Source organism: Protomyctophum bolini (genome assembly GCF_963924005.1).
Source record: "Protomyctophum bolini genome assembly, chromosome: 9".
Lineage (NCBI taxonomy): Eukaryota > Metazoa > Chordata > Actinopteri > Myctophiformes > Myctophidae > Protomyctophum > Protomyctophum bolini.
Window position 1 is genome coordinate 34,783,474 of NC_137870.1, and position 15,383 is coordinate 34,798,856.

The 15,383-nt window shown below is 44.0% G+C and overlaps 1 protein-coding gene across 1 annotated transcript in view; it reads left to right on the forward strand.

Annotated features, from left to right (window-relative positions):
• The window catches only part of rsrc1 (arginine/serine-rich coiled-coil 1), a 185,360-nt gene extending 169,977 nt beyond the window's left edge, over window positions 1-15,383 (forward strand). The window contains exons 8-10 of the mRNA XM_080772203.1: window positions 797-903; window positions 7,840-7,950; window positions 14,559-15,383. Of these exons, the coding sequence (XP_080628329.1) occupies window positions 797-903; window positions 7,840-7,950; window positions 14,559-14,648 (308 nt within the window). The 3' untranslated portion in view covers window positions 14,649-15,383. The remainder of the gene's footprint in view (window positions 1-796; window positions 904-7,839; window positions 7,951-14,558) is intronic.

A 15,383-nucleotide genomic window follows, 5' to 3' on the forward strand; every position in this document is an offset into this window, starting at 1 on the left:
TTATCGGAAATGTATTTTTTTTCCGCCCGTCTTGTTGGATTGTGCCGGGCGGCGGCGGCGGCGGCCGAGGGGAAAAAAAGAGAAAAGGATTCCCTTTCTGTTACATTAAAAACCCTGAATGAAACGTAATCCTGTTTGGTTTCCATAATGGATGAGTTCCATTGTGTTCAGCATGCGTTCATATTTTGATTATTTTATCGTGTTTTATATATATATATTAGTGTTCTTCACTGTCTGGCTATTACCTTGTTTATTTCATGTAAGTATATATACAGTATATACACAGTATATATATATATATATATATATATAAATCTGTCGGGTGGAAACCTCATATGTCCAAAACTGTTACTTTTCAGGATTCAAATGACAGAAGTATCAAAAGCAGCGAGCTTGTGGATCTGCTACTATGTTGATACTTTTGTGCGACACTGTATGTATAGTATGATCAAGTACAGCAACAACGAACAAAAACAAAGTAAATATGGAGATAAGAGGTTTCTGCCTGACAGAATGGATAGACGTTGTGCCCTCGGCTAAACTGAAGTCCTTTTCATAAGAAGCCCAGATTAAAATAGGAGCATGTGAGATCTTTCATGTTTCATGTGCCACAGAGAATTATATAGAATGATAGCATGGAGTCTAGCTAGGCCCAGTCTCCATTCCTATACATGACAGAGGACAGGTGACCCCCTACTGTGTGTGTACAGTACGTATGTATGTATGTACACGTGTGCCTGTGTGTAACGTGTCATGTGTGTGTGTGTGTGTGTGTGTGTGTGTGTGTGTGTTTCAGAGGGCATCTCTCTGGAGGACCAAGTGAGAAGAATAAAGGAACTTGAGACCATCGAGGATGATTCCTTTGTTCCTCAGGCTTTCAAATCATCCAGAGAGAGCATAAAGGTGCGTTTCCCTCTCTCCCTCTCTCTGTCTCTTATTGAATTTCTGCAGTGTCCACAGTGTCCAGAGAGACGGCCCAGACCAAATCAAACAGTTCTATTCAATAGCGTTTGTTCTCCGACCAGAGAGACGCTTTGCGGCCTGCTAAAGCGCCACACGGCCACACAAAAGAAGTTCCTCACTCTCTCTCTCTCTTTCTCTCTCGCTTTTGTTCTTTATTGCTTGCTTGCTTCCTCGCGTTCTCTCTTTCATGCTTTTCTCTCTCCCTCATATCTGTCCCTTCCCCTGTGCTTCTGGTAGTGCAGATGCTAGCTGAACCCAGAGGTCCAAAGCAGCAGCTGTACTGTGTTAGATTCATCGTTGCTATTCTGTTGTTGAGCCGAACGGCACCATGACACATGGGTTAAGAGCAAGCCTGATGTATGCTGTGTACGCTGAACACAGCCAAGACCACGGAGCATTAAGGCTGATTGATTGAAAACATCATTAGTCAGATATGTAAACAGCATGTGGTAACGTCAGACATAAAGGCTACTGTAAAAGGTTAAAATAAAAAGCAAATGGACACACAGGGACATAAGAGGTATAGTAGTCGGGGGACAGGGGACAGCAAGGGGCCACATAGGGGACAGTGTATAGTTCAGTTGTTCTGACAGGGGACAGCAAGGGGCCACATAGGGGACAGTGTATAGTTCAGTTGTTCTGACAGGGGACAGCAAGGGGCCACATAGGGGACAGTGTATAGTTCAGTTGTTCTGACAGGGGACAGCAAGGGGCCACATAGGGGACAGTGTATAGTTCAGTTGTTCTGACAGGGGACAGCAAGGGGCCACATAGGGGACAGTGTATAGTTCAGTTGTTCTGACAGGGGACAGCAAGGGGCCACATAGGGGACAGTGTATAGTTCAGTTGTTCTGACAGGGGACAGCAAGGGGCCACATAGGGGACAGTGTATAGTTCAGTTGTTCTGACAGGGGACAGCAAGGGGCCACATAGGGGACAGTGTATAGTTCAGTTGTTCTGACAGGGGACAGCAAGGGGCCACATAGGGGACAGTGTATAGTTCAGTTGTTCTGACAGGGGACAGCAAGGGGCCACATAGGGGACAGTGTATAGTTCAGTTGTTCTGACAGGGGACAGCAAGGGGCCACATAGGGGACAGTGTATAGTTCAGTTGTTCTGACAGGGGACAGCAAGGGGCCACATAGGGGACAGTGTATAGTTCAGTTGTTCTGACAGGGGACAGCAAGGGGCCACATAGGGGACAGTGTATAGTTCAGTTGTTCTGAAAGCGGGCTTTTTGATCCTTCCTCATTGTTTTTATTTTTACATTTTAAGCCATTGAGACCTAAATTGAGTCTAAATCCTAACCGTTTTCTGAAAAACACATGTTCAGTGGACCTTTTCATGTTAAGGCCCACCAAAATGTATTTGGCCGCAGACTTCCACCTCAAAAGGTTTCGTTCCAGAGATCCCCAGAAGCAACCGGATCTACAAGCTCACAACGCGTCGCAGGCAACGCGTTGTGAGCTTGTAGAGCGGCTATTTTGGGTGTGCGGTACCGCCGTCGCACAACTGAGTCGAAGTATAGACACAAACAAAACTAAAAGGAGAGCATGCAGAGATTCATTGCATTCATTTGGAGTGGAGAGCTACTGTACACTGCATGCTGAGTGCTGAGTGAAGTGAACCGCTCCGAAACAGACTACTGTATGTCATGTCACATATGTGTACAAGTGTTGGGTCTTAAGTTTTATATGTTCATCTGAGGGACCGTCACCTCTCTCTCTCTCTATCTCTCTCTCTCTCTCTCTGGCAATCAAGCAAACACCCGTGCAACACTAGTAGCCACAGAAACATCTCTGCTTTTGCATGTGATGTGACAGAAGACAAGACAGTGCACTTTTCGTTTTATTCCTCATACAAAGATGCCCTGTATCTCAAATGGTCAAATTAATTTGATTTGATTAAGGAATATAAATATGCCTTTTTTTGTTCTTTTTGTATATCAGCAAAATATCGATTTTTATGTTAGACATTGAGGGAAATTAAGATTATCAGATAAAAATAAAAATAAAACGCCACTTATCAACTAACCCGGTTAATCTATCAATTTGCAATCAATTGATAATTGACATCCCTAGTGTGTGTGTGTGTGTGTGTGTGTGTGTGTGTGTGTGTGTGTGTGTGTGTGTGTGTGTGTGTGTGTGTGTGTGTGTGTGTGTGTGTGTGTGTGTGTGTGTGTGTGTGTGTGTGTGTGTGTGTGTGTGTGTGTTCATGCTTTGTGTGACATGCTCACACATCTACCGTGTGTACAGTGAGATATTGTAGCGTCAGACTCTTGTCAGACACTTACTACAGGTAATAAAACGCTCATGTAATGTATATTGCTTCTTAGAGCTGGGTGATCACTGATACCGCTATATCAATGTATCTGTACTATAAAATAAGGGCTTAACCCATTTTTACCTGAGATGAGATTATGTCTTCTACATCCTGACAGTTTTCTGAAAAGGCTATGTTTCTATGTTGGTCGTTCTTCGATTAAAAAAAATAGCAGACCGTAGATCTGAGCTTGTAGATCTGCTATTTTTCAATAGCTAAAGCATAGCATAATGCTAACACCAAAAAGGGTTCCCGCCCCAAAATGGGTTAAACTGTCCGAGTTGCTCCAGTGCCTCCTTTCCTCACATGCAGTATAAATACATTGATATGAGACACTGTAGATATCATCTACGTAGGATCCTAATATGGTTATTATTGTCTGTTCTTGGCCTTGGAGGCTGTGTAAATGTATTCTCTTTTTGCTGAACTTTTCAACACTGTTCAGCATTCTCCATGTTGCTAATGATCAATGTTCAAAAATCTCTTGCGTGTCTTCTGGATTCTGAAAGCAGCAATTAGTGATCTCCCAAGATGCATCAAAATATAATTACTTCTTACTTAATTGCTTCTTTTTGCTGGACATAATTTGAAATAATCCTGACTTTTTCTTTTTACATTAATCTCATGCTGGGTAATCCCCTCTCAATTAGCAAACATCTTTTGACAGACTGTAACTTAAGTACTTCATTCCTTTGGTTGGGGATATATGAGCTATTAATCATCATACATTTGGACTGCAGTAAAGAATACAAGACTACGCAAACATTCCACATATCTTTCATTCATGCCAGAAGAAAATCTGTATACGGTTTTCAGACAGTATAAAAATGCACACAGTATGAAGTTAACTTCATGGCAAGTTTAACATTTTACACTATACTTTTTAGCCCCCACATATCACAGGGAATCGAGATATACATGTGTTGGCAAACATCTGTGATTCTGTCAATGTAATCAAAATATGGTAAACATGTTTACACATACAACGGTTTCATCATCAACATACTTGCAGTAAATTCTGAGTTGTCTCTCATCTGTGTGATTATTTGCCATTGTTCCCGTAAATGTGTGTGGGCCAGATCAAGTTAAAATCTTGAATCCATATGGTGGTGAGAAATCGAAGTACATGTTCAGGTGAACACACGACAGACACTGTCTAAATAATAATTGAATAAATAAATACATACTAATATATGCATTCATTCAAGGAGGCCAAAGCCTGATGCATTCATAGAGACGTCAGTCACTATAGGATCACCAAGAGTTCATATTAGAGCCCGCGAACATTGACAGATTTGTGGGGTGTTGATCGCAATTTTGGAGAGTCCTAGAACCAATGTTTTGACCCATAAAACCCGATCTGCAAGCTCACAAATAATGGCCGACACCAGCGGCCAAGCGGATATACGGGTCGGCCTCTAATTGAGATGACCACTAACTACGTCGGTTACTTAGCAGTTCATGTTCACAATAATATGTACTCTGCATGGTCGTTTGTTTTAATATCCCCCTCTTGGCAGTGAGTCGTGGCATGATAAACATTTGGTCTTCTTGAGGTTGAAATCAGCAGTTTGTTTTTAACCAGGATTTATAGACACAGCAGAAATTAAAAATGTCAACCTTTTTTTTTGTAATCGGGGGAAAGCAACAGTCTGTTTAGATTGTTGGGTTGGCTATTCAAAAATAGTAGAGCTTGTAGATCTGCTATTTTTTTTTGATTTGTGCAATTCTTCGAATGTAATTTTTTCTCAGGTCTTAATGGGTTCCATGTTATTTGAATAAAGGCTGCTTGTCATAATTCACTTAGCAGAAACCCTCTCGGGACGGTTGAATAATAAATTATGTACATTATATTCGCTTCTCTCGATTCGATACTTAAGATTTCCGACTGCTTATTATTTCGGTGCAGATGTTAATGAGCACCAATCCATACAGGGATGCAAGAGCGACATGGAATCTATACGTTGGCTGTCTGAAAGAATTATATATAATTGTATAAAATTACATTTTATTGTATTTTAATTACATTTAGCATTAAATTAAGACAAGACACAACACCTTGGTTGATACCAATTATCTCAGTTACTGGGTAGGTGTTTTTTCATCACAAGATTATCCCATTGAGACTGCTTGGCTATAAATGGTTTTAAACTGCAGTTGTTCAGCCGGCCAGCCTGATAGAATTTGTCCCAAAGCCAAAATGTTTGGGTGTTTTAAAATAGATATTGACATGATGCTCGATCAAAAACGCCTTCGCAGCATTAAGAACTTCACATTGCATAATGTATTGCCTAATAAAGGAAACTTGTAGAAGTTAGCCCATTAAAAGTGGGTAAAGCATCTCTTGTCATTTTAGATTTAGCGAGGCTACAGCAAATAAAGCGGCCAAACAAAAATCTATTTGGGGTCCCTGGCACGAAAAGGTTTGAGAAGAACCATTGATTTAGAAGACGTCTGTAGAGGTCTGCCTTTACAGTCAGTCAGTCAGTCAGTCAGTACCAAGTCAGTCAGTCAGTACTCAGTCAGTCAGTCAGTACTCAGTCAGTCAGTCAGTACTCAGTCACTCATTCAGTCAGTACTCAGTCAGTCAGTCAGTACTCAGTCAGTCAGTCAGTACTCAGTCACTCATTCAGTCAGTACTCACTCAGTCAGTCAGTACTCAGTCAGTAGTCAGTCAGTCAGTACTCAGTCAGTCAGTACTCAGTCACTCATTCAGTCAGTACTCACTCAGTCAGTCAGTACTCAGTCAGTAGTCAGTCAGTCAGTACTCAGTCAGTCAGTACTCAGTCAGCAGTCAGTCAGTCAGTCAGTCAGTCAGTACTCAGTCAGTACTCACTCAGTCAGTCAGTACTCAGTCAGTAGTCAGTCAGTCAGTACTCAGTCAGTCAGTACTCAGTCAGTACTCAGTCCAGTGGCGCAACTCCCACTGAACGCTAGGGGGGTCCCCCAGGGGATGGAGGGCTGGGGGGGTCAAACACCCAAAACATGGTGTTATAAATATGGTTAGGGTTTGGGAGGTTGTACCAGTGCCTCCACCCAAAAAAGCACATACAAAACTGGCACAGTTATTATTATTATTATGAATTTCCTGGCTGTGATTTCTCCTCCCAGTATTAACATGGACAAGAGGGGTCCTCCTTCCCTCAGCCATAGCATACTTTGGAGCTCTTGTTGTCACAGATAAACATGCATTGACTGCCATCTGCTGGCAGAATGTCGCATTGCATTCATAATTCATCACACTCCTATATATCATTGTCTTGTGCTCCTACATCAAGGGTTGCCCAACCTTTCATGCCATGACCCTAATGACCTTAATGTAATGCAATAACGTATGTCTCTACCTCAACTGCACAGAGCTGCCTTGGACCCTCTTTTTTTTTTTAATACTGTTTTTATTAGGCATTTTTGTTCGACAATTTCAGATTAGATAATGATAAGTAATTCAGTTAAATAAAAATGAAAAAAATAACAGGCAATGTAAATGTTCCACATACAGTATAACAAAAAAACATAAGTGTGATAAACATGAAAAAACAAAAAACGGTTAAACAATGACAAGTGTGAACAGACAAACAAAACAGACAACAGGACAGACATTCTTGCTCTCAAACTTCCAACATGTTGTGAATTAAGTAAGTTAGACATTCTTTTTTAAATAATAAAAAATAAAATAAAGAAAAAACACTCAGTTCCTTTTCTTTCTTTCCAATTTTCTATTGTGCTATTGTGTAGGAGGGGTTAGCGTGCACCTATTAAAATAGTCAATGAAGGGTTGCCATGTCTGGTAGAAGCCTTGGACCCTCTTTAATCCATTCAGGCCTGACCTTCTAAATCCTCCAGTTTTCTGAAATCATTATTTTCACGATTTTTCAAAAATAGCTAAATTCTAACATAATGTTTAAAACACCAAAATGGGTCAATGTCCACCTCCTTACCTCCTTCCCCTGTGATCTTTACTTATTCAAAGGTATAGAACTCTTAACCAACTCTTGTCCTGTAAAATGAAATGCCTACTCCTACAATTGCAAGTGCTTTTAAGGGGTGGGTGGGTCCCCAGTTCAAATAGGATCATTAAAAAACAATTTAAAAAAAAAGAGCCAAGCGTTGGACCTGGGGCCTTCATCAGGGTCAACATCATCTGGTTTCACTCTGTTCTACAGATAAATACTGTATACATTTAACTTTTTTTGTAATCATGTTTTCCTCTTTCTTAGGTAGGCCTAATATTTCACAATTTGGCCAATGTTTGTTGGTTACTTTTGACGTAGTAATGATCTTATTATTAGTTGATTTATTTTATTTTCCATTTTAGAGGTATCAGAAATGTTTTAAAGTTCTTAGGGTTAGTCCAACCGGTCAGTTGGAGAACCAATTAAAATGCCTTGACATGACAGCAAAATTAGAAGTATTCCATGAAAAGAGGAATTTGACTACTATAACCCTTGCGTCTCATTTCATTGTGTGTGTGTGTGTGTGTGTGTGTGTGTGTGTGTGCGCGTGCGCGTGTGCGTGTGCGTGTGTGTGTGTGTGTGCGTGTGCGTGTGTGTGTAGGTGGAGCCGGTGGACGTGAAGCAGGAGCCAGAGACGACGGAGCCAGAGGTGGTGGCCTCTCTCCCTACGTCCATACGCTACAACGACAGTGACACCCTGGCCCACCCCAGCGTAAGGCCTCGTCAAGTACTCGCATGTTTTACTTCACCCATTTAGACCTGAGGACGATGTACTTAAAGTACCAAAGTAGAAAGTATACTCAGCTAAGGGGTCCCTGATTCAACTCTCTCTCGGCTAAGGGGTCCCTGCTTCAACTCTCTCTCAGCTAAGGAGTCCCTGATTCAACTCTCTCTCAGCTAAGGAGTCCCTGATTCAACTCTCTCTCAGCTAAGGAGTCCCTGATTCAACTCTCTCTCAGCTAAGGAGTCCCTGATTCAACTCTCTCTCAGCTAAGGAGTCCCTGATTCAACTCTCTCTCAGCTAAGGAGTCCCTGATTCAACTCTCTCTCAGCTAAGGGGTCCCTGCTTCATCTCTCTCTCAGCTAAGGAGTCCCTGCTTCATCTCTCTCTCAGCTAAGGAGTCCCTGCTTCATCTCTCTCTCAGCTAAGGGGTCCCTGCTTCATCTCTCTCTCAGCTAAGGAGTCCCTGCTTCATCTCTCTCTCAGCTAAGGGGTCCCTGCTTCATCTCTCTCTCAGCTAAGGAGTCCCTGCTTCATCTCTCTCTCAGCTAAGGGGTCCCTGCTTCATCTCTCTCTCAGCTAAGGAGTCCCTGCTTCAACTCTCTCAGCTAAGGGGTCCCTGCTTCATCTCTCTCTCAGCTAAGGGGTCCCTGCTTCAACTCTCTCAGCTAAGGAGTCCCTGCTTCATCTCTCTCTCAGCTAAGGGGTCCCTGCTTCATCTCTCTCTCAGCTAAGGAGTCCCTGCTTCAACTCTCTCAGCTAAGGAGTCCCTGCTTCATCTCTCTCTCAGCTAAGGAGTCCCTGCTTCATCTCTCTCTCAGCTAAGGGGTCCCTGCTTCATCTCTCTCTCAGCTAAGGGGTCCCTGCTTCATCTCTCTCTCAGCTAAGGGGTCCCTGCTTCATCTCTCTCTCAGCTAAGGGGTCCCTGCTTCAACTCTCTCTCAGCTAAGGGGTCCCTGCTTCATCTCTCTCTCAGCTAAGGGGTCCCTGATTCAACTCTCTCTCAGCTAAGGGGTCCCTGCTTCATCTCTCTCTCAGCTAAGGGGTCCCTGCTTCATCTCTCTCTCAGCTAAGGGGTCCCTGCTTCATCTCTCTCTCAGCTAAGGGGTCCCTGATTCAACTCTCTCTCAGCTAAGGGGTCCCTGCTTCATCTCTCTCTCAGCTAAGGGGTCCCTGCTTCATCTCTCTCTCAGCTAAGGGGTCCCTGCTTCATCTCTCTCTCAGCTAAGGGGTCCCTGCTTCATCTCTCTCTCAGCTAAGGGGTCCCTGCTTCATCTCTCTCTCAGCTAAGGGGTCCCTGCTTCATCTCTCTCTCAGCTAAGGGGTCCCTGCTTCATCTCTCTCTCAGCTAAGGGGTCCCTGCTTCATCTCTCTCTCAGCTAAGGGGTCCCTGCTTCATCTCTCTCTCAGCTAAGGGGTCCCTGCTTCATCTCTCTCTCAGCTAAGGGGTCCCTGCTTCATCTCTCTCTCAGCTAAGGGGTCCCTGCTTCATCTCTCTCTCAGCTAAGGGGTCCCTGCTTCATCTCTCTCTCAGCTAAGGGGTCCCTGCTTCATCTCTCTCTCAGCTAAGGGGTCCCTGCTTCATCTCTCTCTCAGCTAAGGGGTCCCTGCTTCATCTCTCTCTCAGCTAAGGGGTCCCTGCTTCATCTCTCTCTCAGCTAAGGGGTCCCTGCTTCATCTCTCTCTCAGCTAAGGGGTCCCTGCTTCATCTCTCTCTCAGCTAAGGGGTCCCTGCTTCATCTCTCTCTCAGCTAAGGGGTCCCTGCTTCATCTCTCTCTCAGCTAAGGGGTCCCTGCTTCATCTCTCTCTCAGCTAAGGGGTCCTTGGGCTGAAAACACTTTGAAGACCCCTGCACTTTGATGCAGTGGTTCTCAAACTATTATGTCCCCCCGCCACCCCCAAATTGATATATATTTGGTCACGGACCCCCATCTGAAAATGTTTTGTGCCAGACATGAAACACTGATAGGTAGAGATATTCCTAATACGATAATTATAGAATTACATGGAAATAATCTAAAATACAACACTTAAAAGTATGACCTTGGCCATCTGCACTTGCACTGACCGAGCATAATGTATGAACCATTAATAGAAGATACCGGTATATAATTACGAGCGTTAATTAGAGTGTAGCACTGCCCGCAGTATGACAGAGCCCCATAGTATGGTACAACAATGCATCTCCAGCCCTGGAGAACAGGCCGCCCTTCACTGAAGGAAGCAACAGCGGAAACTAAAACTAAACTCTAATATCGCTCCCTGGGGCTTCCCGCTCATCTATCTCCGGAGGGAAAACTCGGTTAGGGCCTGACGTATGCAGATCAACCGCCCCCTCCACACACACACGCACGCACACACACACACACACACACACACACACACACACACACACACACAACCACAACCTTCGACAGGCTGATGTATGGCAGTAATATGCCCCAGGCGGGCCCCGGCCCCCTGCCTCGGTCCCAATCAGGACAGATGAGTCCCATTACCCCATCCCATATACTGTCATCTCCCCCAGCCCCCCAACAGGCACACACACACACACACACACACACACACACACACACACACACACACACACATATGTCCGTGCATGAACACGCACACACACACACACACACACACACACACAGAGCCTCATTAGCACCACACTACCAGAGGCGGGTGCCGACACAGACAGACAGAGAGAGAGGGTTTTGCGTGAGTGTTGAATCTAACACACAGATAACACGCCGCCGCCGCCGCCCGCCAGCGATAACGACCCCGGACGGTTTATGGCGGTTGAAGGATCGACAGACACGGCCCGGATCCGCATGTTCTATAGACACTATCAGACACACATCATTACACGGACGGCGTGTCGAAGGAATCGCCCCCGCGTGAACGTGCGCACACACACACACACAGTCACACACACAAGAATATGTAAATGTTTGGTGTCTTGTCATTCGTCGCTCCGTCCGCTGTACTTTGGATGTCTTACGACTCCTCCAGCTCCTAATAACCAGATGCTTTCATTTGTCAGACAGGGAGGCCTCCATCTGCTTTGCTCTCTCTCTGCCTGCCATCACAACCAACCACCCATAATGCAATAGCAAGGCCGCCATAACGTTATAGTCCAGTAATAGCGTTAGCGCCTGGTTTACAGTCGGCCGCGCGGCAATGTCGCACGCCGGAAATAGCCGATGTACGAGCTCACGACACGTATAACGACGGGGACGCGTTTGGAGCTGCTATACGTCGTCTATTCACCCAAGAGCGACTAAAATAGAATGGCTTTGGGCCTGTAGAGCTATGGTTCTATGTGGAGCAGTACAGTGAGCCATGTATGCTGGGTTCTTCCACGTTCTTCCATCTGTGTCCTCTCCTCTCCTCTCCTCTCCTCTCCTCTCCTCTCCTCTCCTCTCCCCTCCTCTCCTCTCCTCTCCCCTCCCCTCCCCTCCTCTGAGGCGACGTTATCGGGACTCGACATTCCACAGCCCACTTCCACGCTATAGTATGTATGACATCATGGCGGTGTGACTCCAACGTCCGTGTGGAGGTCAGAGGTCGTCTGGTGGTCACGGGGCCACTTTCTGCCGCCATGCCAGCTCACTGCTGGGAGGTGTAACTCTGCCCTCACACATGAAATGTCCCATAGAGACAGACCAGAGACATTAACCCATTTAGGCCTGACCTCAAAATGAATACAAAAATCTTCTAGATCCTCCAGTTTTCTGAAATAAATATTTTCACGATTTAAAAAAAATAGCAGACCTATACAAGCTCGTAGCACGCCACTCGGCGGCGCGCTATGAGCTTGTTGATCTCATATTTTTCAATAGCTAAATTATAACAATGTTTAAAACACCAAAAGGGTTGTTTCAAAACATTTGTCATGAATTTAAATTGTTGTTTTTCCCATGAATAAATAATAGCAAAATATAAGAAATTCCATTAATTAGAGAACAAAACGTGACTAGACTGTAGTATATGACTAGCCATTAGTGTAGCGGAAGCCGTTCACAGTGTCGTGGAATTCTGGATCAATCAATAATCGATGAGGCAACAGGAGTCGAGACAATATTCTCAGGTGCTGATGTATGCTTTATGTAACATGATATCATGGAGAGAAGTACAATAACACTCACGTAGTGTTAAGTTAGTTCTGCCCAGAGCACAGGGCAGAATCATAAATAAATTCATAAATCTTTGTCGGATAGATTACAAATAATATTAATAAAAAAAAAAACAATGAAATCACAATGCAGAACTAACGCAAGGAGGTCAAGTGTGTGATTTTGTGATGATTTCCCGAGTTCATGACAGACCATCAACATTCTGAAATCAGCAATCTAATCTGGTTAGATTTTGATCACAGCCAATCGCTATATGGTTAGCCACGATATCAAAATGAGGTCCAGTTCAAATGTGGATTGAATTCCAGCGCATACTTCTTTTTGCGACGGTCAATGTCTGCCTTAAATCAAAATCAATCTCCATAGTTCTGCATATAAGAGCCTCTTCATTCCATCCTTCCTGGCGTATTGTATCTCCTCTGCGACCTCTGCATATCTCTTTTCCAATATCGATGCAAATATCACACCAACGGTGAATAAATAAAGGACGCTATGCTTCAACCCCCTTCATCTGGCCTGGGGAGACTGAGGGGACATTACTGGAGGTGTAGTGGCCCAGAGGGGGTGCATGAGGGGGGCGGGCACAGGGAGCTTTGGCCGTGCCCCCTGTAGTAACTCCGAGGACCCCTTAGGGCAGTGGTTCCCAAACCTTTTCATGTCAAGGACCCCCAAATTGACACTACTTAGCCCACGGATCCCCATTACGGCTCTAGCAGTGATTCTCAACCCGTTTAATTTCAAGTACCCCCAGTTTGACATGCAAACTGTCTACGGACCCCCCATTTAATTGTAAAATCACTGTTAATTTAACTCTGAGAGTGTACAAATGGAACCAAATGGACCTGTTAGTGTCCATTGGTTCCATTTGTACACTCTCAGAGTTACAGACCCATAAGGGTCCATTTGGTTCCAAACTACCATTTAACTGGGTACCCCTTAGAACTCCCTCAAGGACCCCTGATTTTGGGAACCACTGCCAGACACTTGTTCTAGAACCTTCTTCCGCTACAGCTTGGACAGGCACCCTCTGTAGACATCTTTTAAGCACCTCTTTAAACCCACCTCTTCACTACTTGCTTTTAGTTGAGCTTGTTCACTGTTCTGCCTGATTTGCTGCCGTTTTTTTTGTTGCCTGTGTTTTGTGTGACTGTGTTTTTGTAACCATAACCCATATTTACTGTACTTTGTTGACTGTGGGCCACCAGGGCTCTATACAGTTTTGTACAAGCTTTTTGGGCGGGAACCCTTGTTGGTGTTTTAAGCATATATGTACTTTAGCTATTGAAAAGATCTACAAGATCTACAAGCAGATCTACAAGCTCATAGCGCGGCACTCGGTGCCGCGCTATGAGCTTGTAGATCTGCTATTTTTGAAAATTTGTGAAAATGCATTGCAAATCGTTGAATGTATATTCTTTCAGAGCCAACGTTTTTTAACTCAAATCTCTGGGAGGTCTCTGTTAGAACAACATAATTTTCAGATGGGGGTCGGCGGTCAAATGCATATAATTATGGGGGTCCTTGACATGAAAAGGTAGAGAACCACTGAAAAAAAAGATAGGTTTTTCAGAAAACCGTCAGGATTTAGAAGACATTTGTTGAATCGTCCTTGGGTCTAAATGGGTTAATACATGTCACGTTGTGGCATGTTGTGAGCTTGTATAGATTGGTGAGTTGTGTAACCTTGTTTTGGTCACATGCCCTGGTGTGTAAAAAGACATTTACTGTACCTGCCACTCAGTGTTCCGGAGTGACAACAGGCGGGTCTTTAGATGTAAGTCTCTGTCGGGTGGAAAGCACCTTTCAGGATTCAAATTCCAAAATAGCAAAAGTAGCAGATCTACAAGCTCAAGACGTGTCGCTTTGCGTAGAGCTTGTGGATCTGCTACTTTGCTCTTGTGTGACGCTGTAGTGTGATTATGAAAAAACACAAAGAAGTTCAAATTAGGACATGAGAGGTTTCTGCCCAATAGCAACGATTTGACTTAAAAAGGCCTGTATCACAATTTACAATTTAGGCATTTTATAGCAGCACTTTTAATCCAAAGTGACATACAGTACAGACGGTAAGCAAGAACGACACATGGTAATACATCATCATAAGCCAGATAAGGATCTAACATCAGACTAACAGTAGAATATCTGTACAATGTCTACATAAAAAGTTATATAGGCCTTTGCATAGGCCTATAAGAGTCTGAATAGGTGAGTTTCCAAACTACGGCGGAAGATTGGGACTGCAGTTCTGATTCCAATGGGTTAGTTAATTCCATAGTTTTGGAGCAGAGTCTGGGACGTGTGGTGCCTTAATGTCCCGGGTGTTTTAGTGAAGGTTCTGTGTGTCTTCCTGGATCCTCCTTCCTGGATCCTCCTCATAGCGCGAGTGGCGCGCTACGAGCTTGTAGGTGTGCTATTTTTTAAAAATCGTGAAAATATTTTTTTTCTCTCTTCTCTTCTCCCCCATCCTGCAGTTGTTCATGGACAAGGAGAAGGCAGAGGAGCTGTGGCTCCACAGACTGGTGGCCCTGAGGCAGGAGAGGCTCACGGGCATCCCAGTGTGACCCCCAGGGGGTGAAGGTCCGCTCCCCAAGTATCCTCACCTCATCATGTCCTTTATTTTTTATTTTTTTACCAACCTTAGGCCTGACTCACACCTTCACAACAGATTGATGTATAGCTGATGCATGAGACTTATTGACTGATGCAAGCTCGCAATGCACTTCCAATGGGAGTCACATGGTTTGACACAACATTTTTGTTGTATGAGGGGGAGGGGGGCAGTCGAAACGCAGCCGAAAGCCGTACAACAAAAATGTTGTCAAACCATGTGACTCCCATTGGAAATGAATTGAGAGCTTGCATCAGTGAACAAGTCTCATACAACAAGCATACAACGATCTGTTGTGAAGGTGTGAGTCAGGCCTTAGTGTTAAGCCAGTGTCATGCTCAGTGAATAGTAGTTCTACAAGCTCACAAGCAACACCAGGTGTGCAACTAAGTATACGTAACTGAGGCTTTAAAGTTTAGAGTCCTTAAACCCAGAAATGAGCCAGCAATGTATTTTTTTAATACTTTATCACAGACAATGACAATGGCCTTTCATTGTCATGAAACTATTCATAATGTTTTAGTTTGTTTTTGGAAGAATAATAAGAAACAGGGACAACAGGACTAAAGTTACGTTTGTTTTTAATGAAGAAAACGGGTGAACCATTAAACACAGTGATCCGTTTGGACATGTTTAGGTTCAGTGGTTATGTTGTGTTGGGTTTAGTAATAAAACATGTAGATGATCA